General features: G+C 44.5%; 1 protein-coding gene across 3 annotated transcripts in view; it reads right to left on the bottom strand.

Moving 5' to 3' along the window:
- The window catches only part of PHKB (phosphorylase kinase regulatory subunit beta), a 339,917-nt gene that overhangs the window by 152,606 nt on the left and 160,681 nt on the right, over positions 1-26,630 (bottom strand). For all 3 annotated transcript variants that reach the window (XM_077451660.1, XM_077451651.1, XM_077451669.1), the window contains 4 exons: positions 15,181-15,276; positions 10,902-11,099; positions 7,534-7,591; positions 789-866 (listed from right to left, as the gene is read on the bottom strand). In XM_077451660.1, coding sequence (XP_077307786.1) covers positions 789-866; positions 7,534-7,591; positions 10,902-11,099; positions 15,181-15,276 — 430 coding nt within the window. The remainder of the gene's footprint in view (positions 1-788; positions 867-7,533; positions 7,592-10,901; positions 11,100-15,180; positions 15,277-26,630) is intronic.

The following is a 26,630-nucleotide window of genomic DNA, read 5'->3' as shown; positions in this document are numbered from 1 at the left end:
TACTGCCCATGTGTGAAGCTTTCTGAATGGCCCAGTGGCGGGAAGGTGGGGGGCGAACTATAGGCTCACCGCCAATCTCATAAGTCCCATACTGGGTTAAACACAAAAACCAACATGTTATACTTACCTGCCCTGTGCAGTGGATATGCACAGAGTAGCCCGGATCCTCCTCTTCTCAGGTCCCTCTTCGGTGCTCCTGGCCCCTCTGCCCTGTCGAGTACCCCAACATCAAGCAGCTTGCTATGGGGGGCACAAGACCAGAGCTGCAGCTCCGTCTATCCATTCAGACACGGAGCTGCCGTTCGGACCCACCCCCTCTCTCTCATAATTGGCTAACTGACTTTGATTGACAGCAGCCAATGGCAGCGCTGCTGTGTCTCATTCAATCAGAAGGGAGAGTCCTGGACTCATGGACATTACTGGGTGGAAAGGGTTAGGGCTGCTGCACACAGAAGACTTTTTATCTTAATGCATTAAGATAAAAAAAAATTAAAAAAAAACCTTCTGCCTTTGGGAGAAGCAAGGTGACGCAAAAAAAGATACGTGCTTATAGACATGGAAATCTATGCTGTAAAATACAATTCGGCGACCACAGCCAAAACACTGTTCTGGGAAATATAATGAAACCTGACAGAGGTTTTAACCCTTACCAAAATAAACAAGTAAAAAAATAAAAATATATTATTGTATTGCTCTCTGGGTTTTAGTTGCAAATCCTTCCCCTTGTTTCCTGTCCAAACAGGAAATGAAGGGGAACCTCCCAAGCAGACACACAGAAATAGAATTACCTTCAAAAGCTTGAAAAAGTACCGGGTCCAACAAGCTCTCATATTCTTTCACCTGTTCAGTATTTCCTCGGAAAACGCCTAAATAAAAAAAAAAAAAAAAAAAAAAGTCGTTATCTATAAACCTTTATAAGTAAATGTAAATAGCAGCCACAAAAAGCATAGAACCTAAACATTTTTTTTACAAGAATTAAAAAATGAAAAACAAAAAATGTTGTATTTATACCCCCTCTAAGGACACAGGTTACCCGCTTAGTGCATCTAGCTAGGTATTGTGGCATTCCCCTTCTACATCAGCTCGCCCCCTCTATCTCTAGCATAAATCACAACTTTACCCATAACTATATGATAAAAAAATAATGTTCTTTAGCAAGGAACGTACATTCCACATTAATATTTATACTTCCAAAATCAGTGTGGGTATGGGCTGTAAATTGCCTCCATCACTATTCCTGTTTATTCTTGCTGGAGGCTACCCTTTTGCTGAAGCCCAGGAGCCCTTGAGCAGCAGTAAATCTTTAGGCTGTCAGCAGATCAGCTTCTAGTGCAGTGATAGCGAACCTCGGCACCCCATACGTTTTGGATCTACATTTTGCATAATACTCAAATACAGTGCAGAGTAGAGCTGCACGATTCTGGCCAAAATGAGAATCACAATTTTTTTTGGCTTAGAATGAAAAGATCACGATTCTCTCGACGTAAAAACTTTCACATTATACAAAAAAAAAAAAAAAAAAAAAGGGCTAACTTTCCTGTTTAGTTTTTTTAATTCATTAGGGAAATAAAAAAAAAATTGCATTTGAAAGACCGCTGCGCAAATACTGTGTAAGAAAATATTGCAACAACCACCATTTTATTCTCTAGGGCATGGGTCTTCAAACTACGGCCCTCCAGTTGTTCAGGAACTACAATTCCCATCATGCCTAGTCATGTCTGTGAATGTCAGAGCTTTACAATGCCTCATGGGATGTGTAGTTTTGCAACAGCTGGAGGGCCGTAGTTTAAGGATCCCTACTCTAGGGTGTCTAAAAATAATAATAATAATAATAATAATAATATATATATATATATATATATATATATATATAGGGGGTTCCAAGTAATTTTCTAGCAAAAAAGAAAAAAAAAAAAAGATTTTTTTAACTTGAAACCAACATATGTCAGAAAAAGGTTTAAGTGGTTAAACTTTTTCCACTTGCACACAAAGTCTGTTCTATTCCACTGACAAATTGTTACAATGTTTATACTTGAGTTCAACTGATAAATAATGTTGTGATTCTTGGCAGACTGCCCAGATTTTCTCTTCCTTTGTTTTGATGGCTGTGGCTTCAGAAGAGCAGAGAAAATTCTCTGCATAGAAAGAATTGTGAAACACTTTAGTCAAGATCACGATTATGATTCTTGACAATTAATTGTGCAGCTCTACTGCAGAGTGGATGAGTATCACCTCCCCACACATAGAGCTTTTATTTTGGTGGTATTTAATCACCACTGGGTTTTTTATTTTCCGCTAAACAAATTGAAAAAAATCCAACATTTTTGAAACAAAAAAAGTTTCTTAGATTTGGTTATAAAATGCAGTTTTCTCCTTTACTGATGGGCACCAATATGGGCACTGATAGGCATCAATGATGAGGAGGCACTGACAGGCATTACTGATTGGCACTTATTTCTATCTGTGATGAGCACCTCTGATGTTGGCTGCGCTTGTAATCAATTCACTGATTATCAGTGCAGACCCCCGTCAGGAGAGCCGCCGATTGGCCGCGTCTTGTCAGCACCAACTGAGGGAAGCCGATTACTGGCACTTCCTGCCTACCACTGTGATTGGTCACAGCTGATCATGTGGTAAAGAGCCTACGTCATAGGCTCTTGACCAACATCGGAGCTGCAGTGTGTCAGAGTGACACACCACACCAATGATCGCCATGCTGCGCACCCCCGAAGGCGTGCACGAGTGGCTCATCCTGCTGGACGTCATATAAACGCCCAATCAGGATAACAGAGCCACCATGCGGACGTCAATCCGCTATAGCCCAGTAGGGAAGTGGTTAATCCACTTTGGAATAAGGCTGTAACATAAAATGTGGAAAAAGTGAAGCACTGTGAATAATTTCCTGTGCACTGTAAGCCCCCCTTCACGCCAGTGCGAGGTTTCATGCGATTTGACAGTTAGAAATCACATGACAAGTCGCACCCTACTGTCGGCAATGGAACTGTTCAAATTGAAGCGAATCTGACTTTGCGGTGCCGCACCGATTTGAGAAAAAAAAAAAAGGTTCCTGTACTATTTTTTTGCAGTTTTAGGTGCGACCCACATAGACATCTGTGCATGAAGTCGCACAGATATCAGGCAAGTCGCACCTGAATTGCACCGACCTGTGGCTTGTAAATTGAGCCATTTCAAGTAAAGTAGCGCACGGGACGGCCCATGCATTACGGGCACATGGGCGGCGCCCCCTCTATCCTCGCCACCCCCTATATGCATAATGGATAGATTCATGAATTACAGCGCCGGGGGTGTTTATATTTGAAGCACCCGATTCGAGTCATAAGCTCTAATAGGCTTAAAAATAGGGTGGACGTGTGGCGCAGAGCACTGAGCTCGGAGTCCACCTTAGAAAATCAAATGAATATTTGCTTTTCTAACACTGAATCGACCTCTCTGCTAATCAGCAAGCGTGGGTCTGTTACCCATTTCCCGATTGGCTGAAAGGTTAGGCGATCCTATTGGACACCTGGGAGGAGGGGAGGGGACGCATGGCGGAAGCCGCCATGATCGCAAAATTGGAAAAATGGCAAGAGCAACAAATGCTTCTATATAAGGGGGCACGTCGCCGACCACCAACACAAGGGGGCACGTCGCCGACCACCAACACAAGGGGGCACGTCGCCGACCACCAACACAAGGGGGCACGTCGCCGACCACCAACACAAGGGGGCACCTCACCGACCACCAATATACGGGGGCACCTCACCGACCACCAATATACGGGGGCACCTCACCGACCACAATATAAGGGGGCACCTCACCGACCACAATATAAGGGGGCACCTCACCGACCACAATATAAGGGGGCACCTCACCGACCACAATATAAGGGGGCACCTCACCGACCACAATATAAGGGGGCACATCACCGACCACCAATATAAGGGGGCACCTCACCGACCACAATATAAGGGGGCACATCACCGACCACCAATATAAGGGGGCACATCACCGACCACTAAGGGGGCACATCACTGACCACCAATGATTTTACAGGCTGGACCAACGGGGATTTTCTAAACATTCCAGGGGGTACTTGGAAAAACAAAGAGCCTAATCTAACTGCTATAGACAGCCTACATAATGTATGTGAATTTATGATTGGACCACACAAATGTTTTTTAAATTAAACCATAGCTGTACTCATTGGTGCATTGAATATCAGCCCTGATCTCAGACGTAGGACTCTTTCGCACGTCTCCAGCCCCGCGCTCACACACGCGCATCGCAGAACTTCAAACCTGCTTTTTCCTTCTTTGTTCGATAATAAAGTATTTATCTTTCTATGTAATGACACATTTAAATTGTACACAATGAAAGCACACGGCACTTGATGTGGGCGTCTTGTCTTTGTAGCGGGGGTGGGGGTGCATGGAGCCGTGCTGTTTACACATAATGATTTCAGGGAAGAGGTGCGAGATTTGCTGGGAGCAGATGGAGCGCAATATTAACATCTTACAATCACTCAGCGTTGTAACTAAATAAGGAACGTGCAAACAAGCTCATTATGGAATTAAATTCATACGCAGAATAATGCATTTAACAGACTCGTTCAGCGCTACAGCCGGTTATAGATGGTTACTCGCTTCTGGGAAAAAATTAAATGTCAGCAGCAACAAATAAAGACGCAACGCGTTTCCTGGTATTACCGCACACAGGCAGGCATTTCTCTCACTGGCTTTTGTAGGTGAAAAGCCGGCAGTGGCAGTTTTTGATTTTAGTGCCAAAAGAAAATACTAAAAAAAAAATAAAAAAAATAAAGTCTTTCCCCGCAAATTCTTTACCTTAAAGTAATAGTAATTAAAAAAAAAAAAAGAAAAAAAAAAAAAAGTCCTTCCCCGCCATTCTTTATTTACCTTAAAGTAATTGTAATAAAAAAAAAAAGTAATTTAAAAAAAATAAATAAAAAAGAAAGTCCTTCCCTGCCCTTTACCTTAAAGTGATTGTAAAAGTAAAGTAAAAGTAAAAAAGTTAAAAATGTTTTTTTTAACCACTTCAGCTATGGAAGATTTAATCCCCCCTCTTCACGACTAGGCCATTTTTTTGCGATACGCCACTGCGTTACTTTGACAATTGCGCGGTCGGGAGACGCTGTACCCAAATAAAATCAATGTCCTTTTTATTCCCACAAATAGAGCTTTCTTTTTGGTGGTCACCTCTGCGGTTTTTATTTTTTGTGCTATAAACAAAAAATAAAAAATAAAAACTGATAAATTAGAAAAATAAATGAATAATTTGAACAATTTTTGAAAACAATAAATAAATTTTTTTTTACTTTTTGCTATAAAACATATCCAGTAAAAAAAAAAAAAAAAAAGCGATTTTTTTTTTTTTATAAATTTAGGCCAATATGTATTCTGCTACATATATTTGGTAAAAAAAAAAAATCCCAATAAGCGTATATTGACTGGTTTGCGCAAAAGTTGCGGCTACAAACTATGGGATATTTCTATACTAGTAATGGCGGCGACCAGCGACTTATAGTGGGACTGCGATATTGCGGCAGACAAATCGGACACTAACTGACACTTTTGGGGGCCCAGTGAAATGAACCGCTTGCTGACCAGCCGCCGTCATTATACCGCAGCAGGTCGGCATGATCCCGTGAGCCGTCATAGCTATACGTCGGCTCCTTTAAGCGGGATAGCAGGCGCGTGCACACACTGCCGGGGGTGGTGATGCTCGTGGCCGATGGTCGCAATAATGATTCACTAAGAAGGGGGAAAGTGGACATCTTCTTACACTCAGAGTTTTGCATTTTACACGTATTTAGAACAGTAAAGTGAGTTTATATAGTGAAATACAGGACTTACAACTCCGTCTGACTGCTTAGATCTTGAATTTTAAAAGCAGCGGCAACCCCGCTCATCTCACAGGTTTGCTAATCTGACAGAAGTTCGCTGCTTTTAAAATTCAACATCTAAGCAGTCAGACAACATGTCCGCTTTCCCTCTTCTTAGTGTATCCTTACTATGGAGGAGTGCGGGGTGTAGCAAGATGGTGGCTACGGAATTTCATTTCCGTAGCAAACTGCGATGGGCTGCCGAATATATGTCATTACAGGGGCCGTCTTACCCCCACTTGTATCCATACCACGAAAGGAGAAGGACCTGATTGTCTCCGCCGCTTCCGGCGGCTCTGGTAAGCGGGGGGGGGGGGGGGGGGGGGGAGAGGGAGGGCCCTCTCCCGATAACAGTGATCTCGCAGCGAATCCGCCGCAGAGACCACCATTATCATAAACGGGAAACCACAACTATAAAGACGGATACATCGGTTGTGGTAGCAGCTGCTGCTGTTACCGGGATATCCATCTTTAACCACTTCAGCCCCGGGCTATAGACATATAACACCCACAGATGGGATCTCCCATCCTGGGTGGGAGTCATATGACGTCCTCTGATTCCCGGACGTCAAGGGGGCGTGCGCACACCTGTGGCATCTCTTGGGACCCGGGTGTGTGCCTGGTGGCCGCGATGTCCGCCACGCACCCGCGATTGCCCGGGAAACACAGCAGGACCGTGGATCTGTGTATGTAAACACACAGATCCACGTCCTGTCAGTGGAGACCGATGGTGTATTCCCAGTACAGAGGAACACCGATCGGTCTCCTCCCCTTGTGAGTCCCCTCCCCCCCACAGTTAGAATCACTCCCACAGGGAACATATTAACCCCTGCAGCACCCCCTGGTATTAACCCCTTCCCTGCCAGTCACATTTACACAGTAATCAGTGCAATTTTATAGCACCGATCGCTGTGTAAATGTGAATGGTCCCAAAAATGTGTCAAAAGTGTCTGCTATAATGCCGCAGTCACGAAGAAAAAAAAAAATAAAAATAATAAATCGCAGATCGCTGCCATTACTAGTTAAAAAGATAAAAAAAAAAAAAATATGCCATAAATCTATCCCCTATTTTGTAGATGCTATAACTTATGCACAAACCAATCAATAATCGCTAATTTTTTTTACCAAAAATATGTAGAAGAATACGTATTGACCTAAACTGAGGAAAACATTTTTCATTTTTTAAATTGGATACTTATTATAGCAAAAAGTAAAAAATATTGTATTTTTTTCCCAAAATTGTCTCTCTTTTTTGTTTATAGGTCAAAAAATTAAAAAAAACAGAGCTGATCAAATACCACCAAAATAAAGCTCTATTTGTGGGGAAAAAATGGACGTCAATTTTGTTTGGGTACAACGTCGCACGAGCGCGCAATTATCAGTTAAAGCGACGCAGTGCCAAATCGCAACAAGTGCTCTGGTAAGGAAGGGGGTAAAATCCTCCAGGGCTGAAGTGGTTAAAGTGCCGATGTATATATATACACACATATATACACAGTGTTACATGATTAAGATCCAGGGAGGTTCTATGAGGAATGGGCTGAAAACCAACGCAGGTATTTGCTGGGACCACTAGCATTGCTTGAACTTCAGCAGCATTTGTGCAGAAACTGCAACCCGACTAGGAGACTTACCATCAATGATCATATAGATGAAAAACATAGGGAATTCACATTCGATCCCATCGAAGAGCTGCAGACAGAAGAAAACACACAAGATTACTTTGTCACCCAAACTCATCTGTGTTTCAGAAGACGTCGGTTCCTTATGAGGGGGTAGGACTGAGTGACTGCGCTCAATATTCTGGCAAATAGCCTATTGTAATTTCAATATTAAAAAGACAATATTTTGTCAAGTAATGATTGCGGGCTCGGCGTCCTCGGGAGGAATCATTTGGTTCCCTGTGTACACTTGTAGCGAGCTGTGAAATTAAGTGGCAGAATGATGGAGCGTCTCGCCGCACCCAAGAAAACTCAACGCTAAATTTTAACTGCGAACCCAAGCTAGCGAATTCCAGCTGGAGAAGCTGAAAGGACAAGAATAGAATAAACACGAGAGCTGCAATTATTTTGTCGAGAGATGAAAACACGCAGACCTGCTGTAAAATGAAAAAAAAAAAAAAGTGTAGTTGGAAGGTCTTAATTATAACCTAAATTGTAGTTCATTTGGTGGTACTAATGACAGCGGGGAAGCGGTCACATCATCTTCTCTGGTGGTAGATATGTGAAGTGATTACAGAGTTCCGAATCCTCCAATTCATCACTTTGATGGTTTTTGACTTGTAAAACTTTCTGTTTTACGTTATTTGCAGAGAACATATAATTGTAGAGTACACAGGGCACAGTGTTAATGGTACCTGAACCTCAATGTCTAATAAAAATATGTAAATGTTGTAGTGGACTATCAATATAACAGAGTACTTCACTGACCTCCAAAGTAAGGGGGCTTCTCAATGACCACCAATGGAAGAAGGGGACATGACTGACCACCAATGGAAGAAGGGGACATGACTGACCACCAACGGAAGAAGGGGACATGACTGACCACCAATGGAAGAAGGGGACATGACTGACCACCAATGGAAGAAGGGGACATGACTGACCACCAATGGAAGAAGGGGACATGACTGACCACCAATGGAAGAAGGGACATCACTGACCTCCAAAGTAAGAGGGCTTCTCAATGACCACTAATGGAAGAGGGGACATCACTGACCACCAATATAAGGTGGCACCTCACTGCATCACTGACCACCAATATATGGGGGCACCTCACCGACCACCAATATATGGGGGCACCTCGCTGACCACCAATGGAAGAGGGGACATCACTGACCACCAATATATGGGGGCACCTCACTGACCACCAATATATGGGGGCACCTCGCTGACCACCAATGGAAGAGGGGACATCACTGACCACCAATATAGGGGGGCACCTCACTGACCAACAAAGTAAGGGAGGCCCCTCACAGCATCACTAACCACCAATGGAAGGGGGCTTCTCACTGACCACCAATGCAAGGGGGCTTCTCACTGACCACCAATGCAAGGGGGCTTCTCACTGACCACCAATGCAAGGGGGCTTCTCACTGACCACCAATGCAAGGGGGCTTCTCACTGACCACCAATGCAAGGGGGCTTCTCACTGACCACCAATGCAAGGGGGCTTCTCACTGACCACCAATACAAGGGGGCACATCACTGGCAACCAATACAAGGGGGCACATCACTGGCAACCAATACAAGGGGGCACATCACTGGCAACCAATACAAGGGGGCACATCACTGGCAACCAATACAAGGGGGCACATCACTGGCAACCAATACAAGGGGGCACATCACTGGCAACCAATACAAGGGGGCACATCACTGGCAACCAATACAAGGGGGCACATCACTGGCAACCAATACAAGGGGGCACATCACTGGCAACCAATACAAGGGGGCACACCCACTGGCAACCAATACAAGGGGGCACACCCACTGGCAACCAATACAAGGGGGCACACCCACTGGCAACCAATACAAGGGGGCACACCCACTGGCAACCAATACAAGGGGGCACACCCACTGGCAACCAATACAAGGGGGCACACCCACTGGCAACCAATACAAGGGGGCACACCCACTGGCAACCAATACAAGGGGGCACACCCACTGGCAACCAATACAAGGGGGCACACCCACTGGCAACCAACACAAGGGGCACACCCACTGGCAACCAATACAAGGGGGCACACCCACTGGCAACCAATACAAGGGGGCACACCCACTGGCAACCAATACAAGGGGGCACACCCACTGGCAACCAATACAAGGGGGCACACCCACTGGCAGCCAATACAAGGGGGCACACCACTGGCAGCCAATACAAGGGGGCACACCACTGGCAGCCAATACAAGGGGGCACACCACTGGCAGCCAATACAAGGGGGCACACCACTGGCAGACAATACAAGGGGGCACACCACTGGCAGACAATACAAGGGGGCACACCACTGGCAGACAATACAAGGGGGCACACCACTGGCAGACAATACAAGGGGGCACACCACTGGCAACCAATACAAGGGGGCACGTCACTGGCAACCAATACAAGGGGGCACGTCACTGGCAACCAATACAAGGGGGCACATCACTGGCAACCAAGCTAAGGGGGCACATCACTGGCAACCAAGCTAAGAGGGCACATCACTGGCAACCAAGCTAAGGGGGCACATCACTGGCAACCAAGCTAAGGGGGCACATCACTGGCAACCAAGCTAAGGGGGCACATCACTGGCAACCAAGCTAAGGGGGCACATCACTGGCAACCAAGCTGAGGGGGCACATCACTGGCAACCAAGCTAAGGGGGCACATCACTGGCAACCAAGCTAAGGGGGCACATCACTGGCAACCAAGCTAAGGGGGCACATCACTGGCAACCAAGCTAAGGGGGCACATCACTGGCAACCAAGCTAAGGGGGCACATCACTGGCAACCAAGCTAAGGGGGCACATCACTGGCAACCAAGCTAAGGGGGCACATCACTGGCAACCAAGCTAAGGGGGCACATCACTGGCAACCAAGCTAAGGGGGCACATCACTGGCAACCAAGCTAAGGGGGCACATCACTGGCAACCAAGCTAAGGGGGCACATCACTGGCAACCAAGCTAAGGGGGCACATCACTGGCAACCAAGCTAAGGGGGCACATCACTGGAAACCAAGCTAAGGGGGCACATCACTGGCAACCAAGATAAGGGGGCACATCACAGGCAACCAATATAAGGGGGCACATGACAAATCTTTTTTCTGCCTAGTGCCCTAGGCAATATAACCCTATGTTTCTGAATAATGGAGCGCTGTGTCTGTCAATGAACGAATGAGAAATTATTATTTTTTCTAAACGCACAACAGAAAACGGTATAACCTGCATCATGATGATTGTTGAGTACAAAATTCACAAAGTGACAGGTCCTCTTTAAGTAGCTCACCAAAAGGGGGAAGCAGACTGGTACCTTTATTTCGGCTGGTTTGTAGTATCGTCTGTTCTCATCTTCTAGTGCTGTCCTATATCCATCTCGAAGAAAACGTTTGAATCCATATTTCCCTTTCAGTTTGCGAACAATCTTATCCAAAGTTTGATGGTACAAAGTCTCGTCATCCACTGCAAATGCCGGGTAACTTATACATGTCAGGAGTGCGGCATCCGAGTTCTGAGGATATAGACACAGGCAGTACCAGCAATTACTAAAAACATGATGCACAGATTGTAGCAATATATGTGTGACAGGCAGGGAAAAACAAAAAAGACATTAATGAATCAAGTAAATTTTATAGCACTGATCATTGTATAAATGTGAATGGTCCCAAAAATGTGTCAAAAGTGTCAGATATGTCCGTCGCAACGTCACAGTAAAAAATCGCAGATCACCGCCATTATTAGTAAAAAAAAAAAAAAGCCATAAATCTATCCCGTATTTTTTAGACGGTATAACTTTTGTGCAAACCAATCAATTTACGCTTATTGCGATTTTTTTTTACCAAAAATATGTAGAAGAATACATATCGGCCTAAACTGATGAAGTTTTTTTATTTTTTTTAATATGAGGATATTTATTATAGCAAAAAGTAAAAAATATTGTTTCTTTTTAAAAATGGTCGGCCTTTTTTTGTTTATAGCGCAGATTCCACCAAAAGAAAGTTCTATTTGTGGAAAAAATGTGTTTTTTTTTTTAAATTGGGATATTTATTATAGCACAAAGTAAGAAGTCTCACTAACTCCACCTTATCTATCCACTCATTAGCATCTCATTACCCTATCCTTTACCAAGTTTAGGACATATGACCCATTGTACCACATAATATGAGTTTTCAATCTATTTTATAATCTTCACTTTTGTTCCCAGCACTCATGGTCTTTTTTTGACCATTATCTTTTGGAATTTCCTTCCTTGGAAACCATTTCTGTTGTAGTCCCGGTCTGCTATAACCACCTCAGCTCCCACCAGTGATACCCCTAGAGGTTTTCTGACTCATGTTGGCACATAATTACTGCATAGATACAGACAATGTAAGTACTCTTGAGAATGGTTTTGGGATTAAGGCTGGGTTCACACCACAGCGATGCGGGAACGCCGCGAATCCGCGGCGTTTTCCCGCATCGCATTACTCCCGCCGGCAGTTCACACTACCCTATGCGGACGGCTGGGAGTGTCAATGATATGTTAATGACACCCCCAGATCCGTCCGCATATCGCAGTGCGATCTGCCGACTCGCACAGGAATCGGATCGCATGGTGTGAACACCCATGCGATCCGATTCTGTTGCGGACCAAAAAAAGGGTCCCGTGCGAGTTTGCTGCGGGAGCGATGCGAATTCAGCCATACTATCTGTATGGCTGAACTCGCATCGCTACGGAGATCGGATGTGATTTGCACTGCAGTGCGGTGCGAATCACATCCGGATCTCCCCCCGCAGCAGTGTGAACCCAGCCTAAAGATTCCCTTTAACCACTTAAGCCCCGGACCAATTTGCAGCCAAAAGGACCAAGCCCCTTTTTGCGATTCGGCACTGCGTCGCTTTAACTGACAATCGAACGGTCGTGTGACGTGGCTCCCAAACAAAATTGGCGGCCTTCTTTTCTCACAAATAGAGATTTCTTTTGCTGGCATTTGATCACCTCTGCGGTTTTTATTTTTTGCGCTATAAACAAAAATAGAGCGACAATTTTGAAAAAAAATTTAATATTTTTTTTACTTTTTGCTATAATAAATATCCCCCAAAAATATATATAAAAACACATTTTTGTCCCTCAGTTTAGGCCGATACATATTGATCTACATATTTTTGTTAAAAAAAAAATGCAATTAGCGATTATTGATTGGTTTGTCTGAAAGTTATAGCGTTTACAAAATAGGGAATTAGTTTTATAGCATTTTTGTAAAAAAAAATTTCTACTAGTAATGGCGGCGATCAGCAATTTTTATTGTGACTGCGACATTATGGTGGACACATCAGACATTTTTGGAGCCATTGTCATTTATACAGCAATCAGTGCTATTTAAATGCAGTGATTCCTGTGCAAATGTTACTGGCAGTGAAGGAGTTAATGGGATTGTAAAGTGAATTATTTTTTTTTTAAATAACAAACATGTTATACTTACCTCCACTGTGCAGCTCGTTTTGCACAGAGTGGCCCCGAACCTGCTCTTCTGGAGTCCCTCAGCGGCTGTCTCGGCTTCCTCCCGCAGGTGCTTCTCACGTTCATGCGAGCTCCCTCGCATGGTGAGAAGCATCTGCGGGCGCGCTCCCGTGATACAGCTGGCGGCTATAGCCGCTCGCTGTATCACACGGGCCCGCCCCCCCCGGTGCTCCGCGTCAGTGGATGTGATTGACAGCAGCGCAAGCCAATGGCTGCGCTGCTTTCCATCCATCCACTCCAGCCAATCAGCGGCCAGGCTGAACGGTGGAAAGGACGTCGGGGGACGAGCGCGGGACTTTCAAGGGGTGAGGTAAGTAAAACGGGGGGGGGGGGGGGCTGGCACTGTCAGATGTTTTTTCACCTTAATGCATTGAATGCACTAAGGTGAAAAAACATTTACCTTTACAACCCCTTTAACCACTAGGGCAGTGTAAAGCCCCATACACACTATCAGATTGTCTGCTGAGTTTTTCCTTCAGATTTACCAAAACCATGTAGTAGAAGGGCCTGTCTGATTGCATACACATTGAAACTCCTAAGGTTTGACCTCATATTATATGGTTTTGGTAAATCTGAAGGAAAAACTCAGCAGACAATCTGATAGTGTGTACGGGGCTTAAGGGGTTGTGTGTGACGTTGTGTTTTTTTTTTTATTGCAGGGGGCGTGGCCTGGCATGTGACGTCACTGATCGTCTTTCCCTATAAAAGGGAACAGACGATCGCTGACAGCCACACAGGGAAGCACGGGGAAAGGTTTGTTTACACAGACCTCTCCTCGTTCTTCAGCTCTGTGACCCGATCGCGGGACACCAACGGCGATCGGGTCCACTGGTCCCGCGGCCACGGTGACGGAGCTCAGGACCGGCTCGGGAACGCGCCGCCGCTAGCGCGCTCCCGACCCACGGCTGGGCACTTAAAGAATCATGTAAAGGTATGCAATTGTGCCCAGCTGTGCCATTCTGCCAACGTATATCGGCGTGAGGTGGTCCTTAAGCAGTTAATTACCTTCATTTAATCTTCTTCTGTGACGGGGGTCGGACCTTACAGATATTCTTGTTACTATTATTCTACAGCATTCAGTTTTCCACGCGCGTGCCCGTGAAGATTGGACGAATCCACAAAATGCATAGCGCTATTACATGCCATGTTTTTATGCCAACTGTTTTACCTACTCTATGATCACCTGTAATGTGTGATTTGTATTATTAGTGGTTAATTGTCATTACTGTATGTTTATTCACTGAATGAAATATATTGGTTTTCCTGCTGTACTCATGATTACCCTCATGTAACTGATCACTGATTTCCAATAAATGTAAACGTTTTACACCTGCCTCCTTCATTTAAAGTCCCAACCCCCAGTCCTCCTGTTTTTTTTTCAAATAGCACAAAGTAAAAAAAAAAAAAAAAAAAAAAAAATTATATATATATATATATATATATATATATATATATATATATATATATATATATATATATATATATATATATATATATATATATATATTTTTTTTTAATTGTCGCTCTTTTGTTTATAGCGCAAAAAATAAAAACCGCAGAGGTGATCAAATACCACCAAAAGAAAGCTCTATTTGTGGGGGGGGTGGGAACATAAAAATGTAATTTGGGTACATTGTTGCATGACCACGCAATTGCCACTCAAATTGCGACAGCGCTGAAAAAAAAAAAATTAAATAAAAAAAATAAAAATAAAAAAAAATTGGAATTGGTCTGGGCAGGAAGGGGGTGAAAATGCCCAATATTGAAGTGGTTAACAAAATTACTTTCAGTTTGTAAAACTACTCCACACTGAACTTATTTTTAAATTCCCCAAAACTTTCAATACTTTTTGGAAAAAAAAAATTAATAAAAAAAATAAAACAGGAGAACTTTTTTATTTTTTTCCAAAGGCTTAAAAATTTCCAGAAATTTTACATCTCTACCACCACTCAAGTCTGGGGTTCAAAGCGGCTCTGTAATTGAAATCTTCAAGGGCCCTCATGAGTGGTCTGTGATCAGTTTACTCACGTAGGATTTGCCATCAGAGGTTAAACATATGTAATGGTGTTGGACTCCAACTTTGAGGACTTACGTGAGACCGGGACTCCCTCGGCAGCAGGGAGCAGAGAGTCTGCCTGTTCCGGTTGTGTGCATCCAGATCCACAAATATAACAGACCACGAGCAGCCCTGCAGACACAAGAAAAATCGACACAATTATCTCTCCGCTCCTACAAAAAGTCAATTAACTTACGCCACTCAGCCGGTGGCTTCCGGACACTGTGGGGGCGTGATCAATATTTAAGATTCGATTCGCTTTTGCTGACAAGATAACAAATTAAACGCGTTAATCGGAGTGCGTTTCTGCAAGCATTAGGAGGAGTCATTCTGAACATCATTTACAAGATCGCTGCGGACTGCAGACTGATGGAGCAGCAATAGCAAAGCTCCCAACTGTTCCTTGTTTGGAAGGACTGTATTTTTGGGAAACAAATCATTCTTGTCCCCGATTCCTCTAAGCTCGTTTTCAGTCCAATGTGTAGAAAAAGAGGGTCTACTTAACAACCAAAAGTATTATATTACACCCGTGGTCTCCAAACTGCAGCCCCTTTGCTTTCCTTTATGCAGCCCTAGGGGCGTTATTAATGTCATTGACACCAACGATAGGGCACTATTCTTCACACTGACATAAATGATGGGGCGCCATTCCTTCCACTGATACCAATAATGGCACTCTAGTCTTCAAACTGATACCAATAATGAGGCCCTAATCCTCCCACTGATACCAATAATGAGGCCCTAATCCTCCCACTGATACCAATAATGAGGCCCTAATCCTCCCACTGATACCAATAATGGGGTTCCCAATTCTCCCACTGATACCAATGATGGGGCACCATTCCTCCCACTGACACCAAAGATGGCGCACTATTCCTCCCAATGATACCAATGATGAGGCACTATTCCTCTCACTGACACCAATGATGGGGCACTATTCCTCCCACTGATACCAATGATGGGGCACTATTCCTCTCACTGACAACAACAATGGAGCATTATTCGTCTCACTGACAATGGGGCACTAGTCCCCCAACTGACACCAATGATGGGACACTATTCCTCCCACTAACACCAATGATGGGGCACTATTCCTCCCACTGATGCCAATGATGGGACACCATTCCCCCCACTGACACCAATGATTGGACACCATTCCTCCCACTGACACCAATGATTGGACACCATTCCTCCCACTGACACCAATGATGGGGCACTATTCCTCCCACTGACACCAATGATGGGACACCATTCCTCCCACTGACACCAATGATGGGGCACCATTCCTCCCACTGACACCAATGATGGGACACCATTCCTCCCACTGACACCAATGATGGGACACCATTCCTCCCACTGACACCAATGATGGGACACCATTCCTCCCACCGACATCTGAACATTTTCTACTCCCACTGGTCAGGGTCTGGCCCACCTAAAGTATGAAGGACAGTAAACTGGCCCTTCATATAGAAATTTTAGAGACCTCTGGTCTTACCCTTTGGGTCTCTATAAAAAGATTAATAATAAATAAAAACATACACAAAAAAAAAACAAGTTTTGCCTAGAGATACAGTTTAAAGAGGAAGTAAACCCTGATGGGTGTTACTTCCTCTTTGTCTCCCTGCAAAGGTAAAGCATAAAGGGCTACTATGTATCGCATAGTAGCCCATTATGTGTCACTTACCGGACACAGGAGCCTGCGATGTCACCGCTGTCCCCTGTAGTCCGGAGCATCCATCATCTTTTCCGGGTAGCGCTGCTCTGGCCACTCACAGCGCCGGAGAAGCAATGAAGTCACTCCCACGTATGCGCACGGGAGCCGCCACTAACGGCATATCGCGCCTGCGTGCAGCTGTCTACAGCCCATGCGCCGTAGACAGCTGTCATGGTCTTTTAGTAAATATCTCCTAAACCGTGTAGGTTTAGGAGATATTTCTTGGACCTGCAGGTAAGCCTTAATCTAGACTTACCTACCTGTAGGTCAAAGTGGTTTGTAAGGGTTTACAACCACTTTAAGTCAGAATATACTCCATCAAGAGGACAGGGGAGTGGGGGGGACTGCCCAAAAAACAGGTATTTGTTAGTTTTTCTTCCTGCTGTACAGTGGACTTCATGGGAAAAGTACAGGTTTGCGTTAAAGAAAGGGATAAATTCAACACTGATGTCCGACGATGGTAAATATCAGATACAGATTAAGTCATACATACAGCACATAAAGTGTTGATCCCGAGATCCATCACAGAGAGATTTATATATCCTCCAAGCTGTTATACCAAATCTTCTACTAAGGAGCTTTTTGGATGAAGTCCACTATGTTATATCATCGCTGATCCCGTGTAATGCTTGGCTCAGGCCTGAGGATCACATTCAAGGATATATCTTTATGACATTCCCCCCCCCCCCCCCCCCGTGATAATCACTACTTTACAAGGAAAGGCGGTTTTAAAGATTTTCCCCCAGATTTGAGAACAAATATTGCTGCCCTTTACATTGAACAAAAGTGAACTCTGGGTATAATGTTGTGTTAAGCTATGATGTGTGTATGTCAATCTACAGTGGAGATTTTAGTATGGTATTGGGCTGTTAATCATCGTAATCCTCATATAGAAGCTATACATAGAATTGTTTGGATTCATTACAATCTGTTACACAGTCTGGAGAGATTTAGAGAAACAGATTTGCAAATGGAATAACCAACAAGTGAAACCTGCGTTCCTTCCTGCAAAAGAAAGTGAACCTCTAAAGCCTTAAAGAAAAAAGTACAGCCAGTTTGACTGTACTTACCCTGTGGATCACAGGAGTATAGTTCGTTCTCTGCACGCCTGTGACCCGTTTTCAGCAGACAGCGAGGGCTGAAGCCCGCTGTCTGCTGACGTCACAGAGCCGGCCCAAGCTTAGGCAAGATCGCGACAATGACGGTGAGAGCCTGGCCGCTCCCTTTCCCTCCATAGCTCAGTACTATAGTGAGCAAGGGGGGCACACAGCAGGGAGCCAGAGCTCTGTTCACCAAGCGATCAGCAGTTTTTGATCGCTCAGTTCTCAGCATTAAAGCTGGGGGGGGGGGGTTTACCAATGCTCCATCCACCTAACATTTTTCCACATTTTATGTTACAGCCTTATTTCAAAATGGATTCAATTCATTATTTTCCTCAAAATTCTACAAACAATACCCCCATAATGACAACATCAAAGAAGTTTCTTTGAAAATGTATTCAAAATAAGGAAAAAAATCCCATGTACATACTGTAAGTATTCACAGCCTTTGCCGTAACACTCAAAATTGTGCTCAGATGCCTCCTGTTTCCATTGATCATCCTTGAGATGTTTCTACAACTTGGAGTCCACCTGTGGTAAGATCAGTTGATTGGACATGGTTTGGAAAGACACACACACCTGTCTATATAAAGTTCCCACACTTAACCGTGCATGTCAGAGCACAAACCAAGCTCATGAAGTCCAAGGAATTGTCTGTAGGCCTCCAAGACAGGATTGTATGGAGGCGCAGATCTGGAGAAGGGTACAGAAACATTTCTGCAGCATTTAAGGTCCCAATCAGCACAGGTGCCTCCATTATCCATAAATGGAAAAAGTTTGGAACCACCAGAACTCTTCCTAAAGTGGGCCACCTGGCCAAACTGAGCGTTTGGAGAAGGGCCTGTCAGGGAGGTGAGCAAGAACCCATAGTCAATCTGACAGAGCTCCAGCGTTTCTCTGTGGAGAGAGGAGAACCTTCCAGAAGAACAACCATCTCTGCAGCACTCCACCAATCAGGTCTGTATGGTAGAGTGGCCAGATGGAAGACATTCCTCAGTAAAAGGCACATGACAGCCCACCTGGAGTTTGCCAAAAAGCACCTGAAGGACTCTCCGATAGTGAGAAACAAAATTCTCTGGTCTGATGAAACAAAGATTTGGCCTGAATGGCAAGCGGCAAGTCTGGAGGTAACGAGGCACTGTTCCATGACCTGGCCAATATCATCCCAACAGTGAAGCATGGTGGTGGCAGCATCATGATGTGGGGATATTTTTCAGCTGCAGGGACTGGGAGACTAGTCAGGATCGAAGGAAAGATGAATGCAGCAACAGACAGAGACATCCTTGTTGAAAACCTGCTCCAGAGTGCTCTGGATCTCAGACTGGGCTGAAGTTTCATCTTTCAACAGGACAACGACCCTAAAGCACACAGCCAGGATAACAAAGGAGTGGCTACGGGACAACTCTGTGAATGTCCTTGAGTAGCCCAGCCAGAGCCCAGACTTGAACCCGATTGAACATCTCTGGAGAGATCTGAAAATGGCTGTGCACCGATGCTCCCCATCCAACCTGATGGAGCTTGAGAGATAATGCAAATAAGAATGGGAGAAACTGCCCAAAAATAGGAGTGCCGAGCTTGTAGCATCATACTCAACAAGACTTGAGGCTGTAATTGGTGCCAAAGGAGCTTCGCCAAAGTATTGAGCAAAGGCTGTGACTACTTATGTACATGGGATTTTTTTTTCCTTATTTTTAATAAATTTGCAAAGATTTCAAACAAACTTATTTCTCGTTGTCATTATGGGGTATTGTTTGTAGAATTTTGAAGAAAATAATGAATTTAATTCATGTGGAAAAAGTGAAGCACTGTGAATAAATTTCCAGATGTACTGTATGTATGACTGAAAAAAAACAAAACAAAAAAAAAAACACAAAAAATTTAATAAAAACTGTCACATCTCTTAGTTAAGGCAGCTCACACAGTACACACTAAGCACTGGCTAACACACATTTAACCATATGATCACCCTAGATGTTTAACCCCTTCCCAGCGTGGGCACTTCTTGTGTTGAAGGGGCACTTCTTGTGTTGAAGGGGCACTTCTTGTGTTGAAGGGGCACTTCTTGTGTTGAAGGGGCACTTCTTGTGTTGAAGGGGCACTTCTTGTGTTGAAGGGGCACTTCTTGTGTTGAAGGAGCGCTGCATGGACACTTCTTGTGTTGAAGGAGCGCTGCATGGACACTTCTTGTGTTGAAGGAGCGCTGCATGGACACTTCTTGTGTTGAAGGAGCGCTGCATGGACACTTCTTGTGTTGAAGGAGCGCTGCATGGACACTTCTTGTGTTGAAGGAGCGCTGCATGGACACTTGTGTTGAAGGAGCGCTGCATGGACACTTCTTATGTTGAAGGAGCACTGCATGGGACACTTTAAGAAGTCACTATTACCCTGTTGAAAGACTTTACATATATAGATTGATTTATTCCTTTATGGGGCTTTTGTGCAATTATGTTTATGGTTCCTTGTTGGAATAAGCGGTAAGCGCACCATTGTTTTCAATTATCCATAAAAAAATAAATAAAAATGATTTTTATATATATATATTTCAAATTGTCGGTCTTTTTTTGTTTATAGCGCAAACAAAAAAAAAATCACATTGCAGGGGTAATCAAATACCACCAAAAGAAAGCTTTATTTGCAGGAAAAAAAAATACTAATTTTATTTGGGTACAACATTGCATGACTGCAAACTGTCAGTTAAAGTAAAGCAGTGCTGTATCACAGGAGACGGCCTGGTCATGAAAGGGGAGGGGTAAATCTTCCGGGCGGTCAAATGGTTAATAAGCCCAAGACCTGTGTTAGAATCTGTAAATAATAATCTACCAAGGATGTTTTTTGGCTGAGGCTCTGTACATAGCAAGCACGCAGCATTCTGCGACCACAATGACAGGATGATAATGCACAGCGACTTCTCCCCACTCTGCATTATTCAGGAAGCGTACAGCCGGCGCAGATCTCGTGTCCTGTAGGTAGGAATATGCGGGGGGGGGGGGGGGGACACTGCTGATTTTTACACAGTCCATTAAAACGAAAAGATAAAAAAATAAAAAATAACGCCACAAAGCAACTTGTTTTTCCCGAAGTCACACTGTGCTGAAAGTTTCCTTTCTTCCCCTTTCAGATTCAGATAATAATACTAAATAAAAAGCTCGCTCCCACTAAGTTATTCCCTGTGAGGAGGGGGAATAGTTAAAGTCATTCGTAGGGTCGCTTTCTAAAAGGTAAAATTTAAATTCCTGCACGTCTGGAAGAATCGGGCTCGCTGCGTCTCGGGTGCCAGTGTGCGGCTTCAAAGGGCCAAACGCTGGCGGTTTTAAAGCAGCGAGTGTTTGATTGTGAATCCCATGACAGATGGGGGTTCACTGATGTGCTATAAGCTCAAATAAATCCATAGCGAGCGCTAGAGACGCATGGAAAGCGTAGAAAAACACGAGCGCACAGGAAGTCAGCTGTCTAGTGCAAACCGCCTTGTGTTCTCCACAGAATCCATGTTATGCATTTTATTCTATCGGCTAGATCAGTGGTGGCCAGGTGAGGCCCTTTGCTTGCTTTTATCTGGCCCTTGGGGCATTATTCTCCCAATGCCAGCAACAGCAGGGTATAATTCCCTCCACAGAAACAATCATGACTCCTCCCATTGATACCAATGATGAGGCACTATTCCTCCCACTGGCACCAACGATGGGGCCACTATTCCTCCCACTGACACCAATGATGGGGCACTATTCCTCCCACTGACACCAATGATGGGGCACTATTCTTCCCACTGACACCAATGATGGGGCACTATTCTTCCCACTGACACCAATGATGGGGCACTATTCCTCCCACTGACACCAATGATGGGGCACTATTCCTCCCACTGACACCAATGATGGGGCACTATTCCTTCACCGACACTAATGATGGGGCACTATTTCTCCACAAACACCAATGATGGGGCACTATTCCTCCACCGACACCAATGATGGGGCACTATTCCTCCACCGACACCAATGATGGGGCACTATTCCTCCACCGACACCAATGATGGGGCACTATTCCTCCACCGACACCAATGATGGGGCACTATTCCTCCACCGACACCAATGATGGGGCACTATTCCTCCACCGACACCAATGATGGGGCACTATTCCTCCACCGACACCAATGATGGGGCACTATTCCTCCCACTGACACCAATAATGGGGCACTATTCCTCCCACTGACACCAATGATGGGGTATTGTTTACCCCCACTGGCCACAGTCCGGCCCCCCTAAAGTATGAAGGACACTAAACTGGCCCTTTGCTTAGAAAGTTTGGAAACCCCAGATCTAGCTTATCAAAGGTGATTGTTGGTCAACACAGACATTCTTTAAGACACCAAGATAAATGAGGGCTATAAAAAAAATAAAAACAAAAAAATAAAAATAAACTCCAAATCTTGCTGCGGCCCCTTTTAAAGTATTACTAAAGGCAATTGACGTGTGCATCAGATCCCTGCCCTCCTAAATAACTTGTGACAAAGGACTGACCAATCTCACACTGCGCTGGCATTTGGTAATTTGTGTAACAATGCCTCTCTCCGCTGCACCCGGCACACAGATTATTCAGCTCACGGGACCACAATCTAGGTGCCAGAGGCTTGTGAGCGATTGTCACTGGGCTATGTTAATGAAACAATTAACCCTTTAAGCTACCACCACACCTTTGCACCGAGCAGGAGGAAACCCATAATTTTAGCAATACCAATTATGATTTTAGAATAGACAAAAAATGAAAACCACAGAGGCGATCAAAAAACATAAAAAAAAATAAAAAAAAAGTTCTATTTGTGGGGGGAAAAAAAAGGACATCAATAGTATTTGGCTATGTTATCGCACAATGGCTGCTACACACACAGCTATGTGTTAGTACAGTATGCATAACCATTACAGAGGAGGTGAAGCCTCCATCAATCTACATATCCCACCCTTACTGTGTTTGGCTGGTTAGTGGGCATGGAGGAAGAGGAAGGGGGGGAGTGGGCTGTCATTTAGCACTGTGTACACGCCCACATGTGTGACTCTATAGTCACATGGGCTGCTCAGATGTGATAGGGAGGAAATGTTCAGCATAGAAACTCACTGAAAACTGAGCATATGCAGAGCTGCTCTGCAAAATCCCAACAGCAGTGGGGACAGAAGGGGGAGATAGAGAGCAGCAGGATCAACCATTTTTTTTTTCTTCTTCAGAATACAGAAAACTAATCCCATAGCGACTGAGTGAGTATAAACAGCATGTAATACACCATTTATTCATAGTTTTTAATGATGTGGGTTTAATGACACTTAGAAGCACCTTTCACACTGAAGTACCGCATTACCGTTAATTTTACAGCGCTATTCAGTCGCAAGCGGGCAATTTCACCCCATGCTAACAGCCGAGAAAGGGTTAAAACCACCCGCAAAGTGATGCTGCAGCAGTGCTTTGCCGGCGGTATAGCCGCACTGCCCACTGATTTCAATGGGCAGGAGCGGTATACACACTGCTCCTTCACCACTCCAAAGATGCTGCTAGCAGGACTTTTTTTAGCGTCCTGCCACCGCACCGCTCCAGTGTGAAAGCACTCGGGCTTTCACATTGGAAGACACAGCAGCGGCTCTTTCCGGGTGCTTTTCAGCTGCTATTTTTAGCGCTGTAGTGCCTGCAAAGCGCCCCAGTGTGAAAGGGGTCAAAAACATGTTGTGAAAAACCTTGAGGGTTTACCTCAATGCATTCTATGCGTTAAGGTTAAAAACATTCTGCAACGCAGCTGCCCTTCCCAGAGCCCTCTTTTACTTACCTGAACCCCGTTTCCAGCGACGGGGGTGTGCACAGCAGCTCCAGCCGGTGTCTCAGGTCCTGATTGGAAAGATTCATAGCAGCGCAGCCATTGGCTCCCACTGCTGTGAATCAAATGATGTGGGAGCCGGAGGGGACATGCACAGCGGCTCCAGCCGGTGTCTCAGGTCCTGATTGGATAGATTCATAGCAGCACAGCCATTGGCTCCCACCGCTGTGAATCAAATGACATGGGAGCCGAGGGGAGGGGGGGGGGTACAGGGTCTGCTGTCTGTGTAAATAGGCACAGCAGCAGGAGACGGACTAACACCCGCACAAGTGACCCGAGGGAGAGCGGCTCTTCAACAGGGCACTCGAGAAGAGGAGGAGGAGCTAGGAGCACTGCGGAGGGACCCCAGAAGAGGAGGAGCAAAATTAACTGCACAGAGTGGTTAAGTATGACATGTAGTTATCCTTCAATGCCCGATTCATCAACATGTTCTAATTCAGTGGTCCCCAACCCTGTCCTCAAGTACCCCCAATAGGCCATGTTTGCAGGTTTTCCTTTCTCTTGCACATGTGCTTTAAATCAGAGTCAATGGCTTGGTATTTTAAAGAGCTATTTTATCTAAGAGACAATCCAAAAACATGCAAGAGAAAAACTCACCCAAACTCAACCGCTATATAGTATATTTTATGGCTGCAACTAACGATTATTTTCATAATCGATTAGTTGGCAGATTATTGTTTCGATTAATCGGTTAATAACCTTTAAAAAAAAAAATAAAAAAAAAAAAAGTGGGTCAAATTGACATTCATTTTCAACCACAGTGACGGGACAATTTGGAAATTGAAAATTCCTTTGACTAAGAAGTTTTCAGACAGTGGATGTGGTTTTCATTCAGAAATTACATTGACTTTAAAAACAGAATGTTAAAAACAAGTGAAAATTTCAAACAAAAAATTCTTTCATTCAGCGAATGTACAAAGATTTTTTGTCGGAATATTCTCATCTGAAAATGGATCCGTGTGGCCAGCATAAGGCTCGGTAGACCTGTGGAGTTTTTGCTTTTGATCTGTTTCTGCAGTGCTTTTTGCTGTACGTTTTGATTTTTGCGCACGTGATTTTACTGCAATTTGCATTTTTTTTTGGGCAGATTAAAAAACACAAATTGCTGCAAAAAAAAAAAAACGGATTACATGCTTTTCTGCAGCTTCTCCATTGAAGTATATTGAACCAATAAAGCATCATTTTGCATTAAAAGTCCCTGACCCTTTCAGATGTGAACGTGTCCCATAGGAGACGATGTAAAGGAACTGTTGTGCATTTCTGCAAAAAGCACCAACACATAGATGTGAACCAGGCCTAAGACTAAGTTTAGTAACATAATGGGGTTAAAAAAAAAAAAAAAAAAATAGCCCTTTACAGTACAAAAAAAAAAGCAGATAATCACTACTATAAGGCCCCTTTCACATGGACGTTTTTCAGGCGGACCTGAACGGATGCTCCATAGAGGTCTATGGAGCGTCAGATGTCAGCGGTGACATGTCTGCTCACATCTGACCAGCTCCGATCTGAAAAAGTGTGACGGAGGAAAACGAGAGTTAGACTTACCGGTAACTCTGTTTCTAGGAGTCGTCCAGGACAGCACTAGAGAGATAGGCTCCACCTCCAGAGGCAGGAAACACAATCCAGATCTTTTAAGGGCGGTCTCCGTCCCTTCCCCTTCAGTCTTGTAAACGAGAACTTCCCCGGAAACGGCTTCTGTAACGACAAAAACACTTGTCCAGCATTATAACAGCATATAGGGAGGGAATCCATGCTGTCCTGGACGACTCCTAGAAACAGAGTTACCGGTAAGTCTAACTCTCGTTTTCTCTAGTCGTCTGTCCAGGACAGCACTAGAGAGGATCAACGAGAACTTACCAGATTAGGGGGGGGACTACCGCTTGAAGGACCTTTCTCCCAAACGCCTGGTCTTGCGCTGAGATAAGGTCCAATTTGTAATGCTTCATAAAACGTCGAGTAGCTTGACCAAGTTGCTGCTCGACAAATTTGTTCTGGTGTCGCTCCAGCTCGCTCTGCCCAAGAGGTCGATAGTGCCCGTGTAGAGTGAGCCATGGGGGGGGGAAAAAGGACATTCCATTTTCATCCCTTTTGTAGGCTTCTACAATAGCTTGTTTGATCCACCTTGCAATTGTATTCTTTGAAGCTTGTGACCCCCATTTTTAACCCGCATGTAAAACAAATAATGCAGTTGATTTTCTAATGCTTTTCGACATCTCCAGATACTGTAAGACACAGGCTCTCACATCCAGTTGGTTAAACTCTACCTTCTTAGGATTAGTGGGGGACCCACAGAACGAAGGTAAAACAATTTCCTGTGTTCTATGGAAATTTGTCACTACCTTGGGTAAAAACCCAGGGTCCGTGCGCAACACCAGCCCCTCTTCAAAAATTTGTAAAAACGGCTCTTTCACCGAAAGTGCCTGAAGCTCGTTAATGCATCTGGCTGTGGAAATAGCCACTAGGAACACCGTTTCAAGCGTGATCCATTTCAAGGAAAGTTCTTCTTCCCGAGACTTTTTTACCCATCCCTGTAACATAATTGACAGGTCCCATTTGGGTAAATTTTTGAAAGGAACAGGTTTAATCCTGGTCAATCCCTTAAAGAACCTGCTGACCAGCGGGTCTGCCTCCAGAGGTTGATCCAACAAAACCGATAGGGCCGCAATTTGTACCTTTAAGGTACCAATGGCCAGTCCCTTATCCGCACCATCTTGTAAAAACGCCAAGACTGTCGGGATACTTAGACACCTTTTTAGTGTCCAACCATGAACAAAAAACCTGCTTGGGTTACTCTCTTTCTACTAGAAAGGAGTGTTCT

Source organism: Lithobates pipiens, unplaced genomic scaffold, assembly GCF_037356315.1.
Source record: "Lithobates pipiens isolate NorthernLeopardFrog02 unplaced genomic scaffold, aLitPip1_a1.2 Scaffold_10, whole genome shotgun sequence".
Taxonomy (NCBI): domain Eukaryota; kingdom Metazoa; phylum Chordata; class Amphibia; order Anura; family Ranidae; genus Lithobates; species Lithobates pipiens.
The sequence above is the reverse complement of the archived record's forward strand: the minus strand, read 5'-3'. Positions and strand labels throughout refer to the sequence as shown.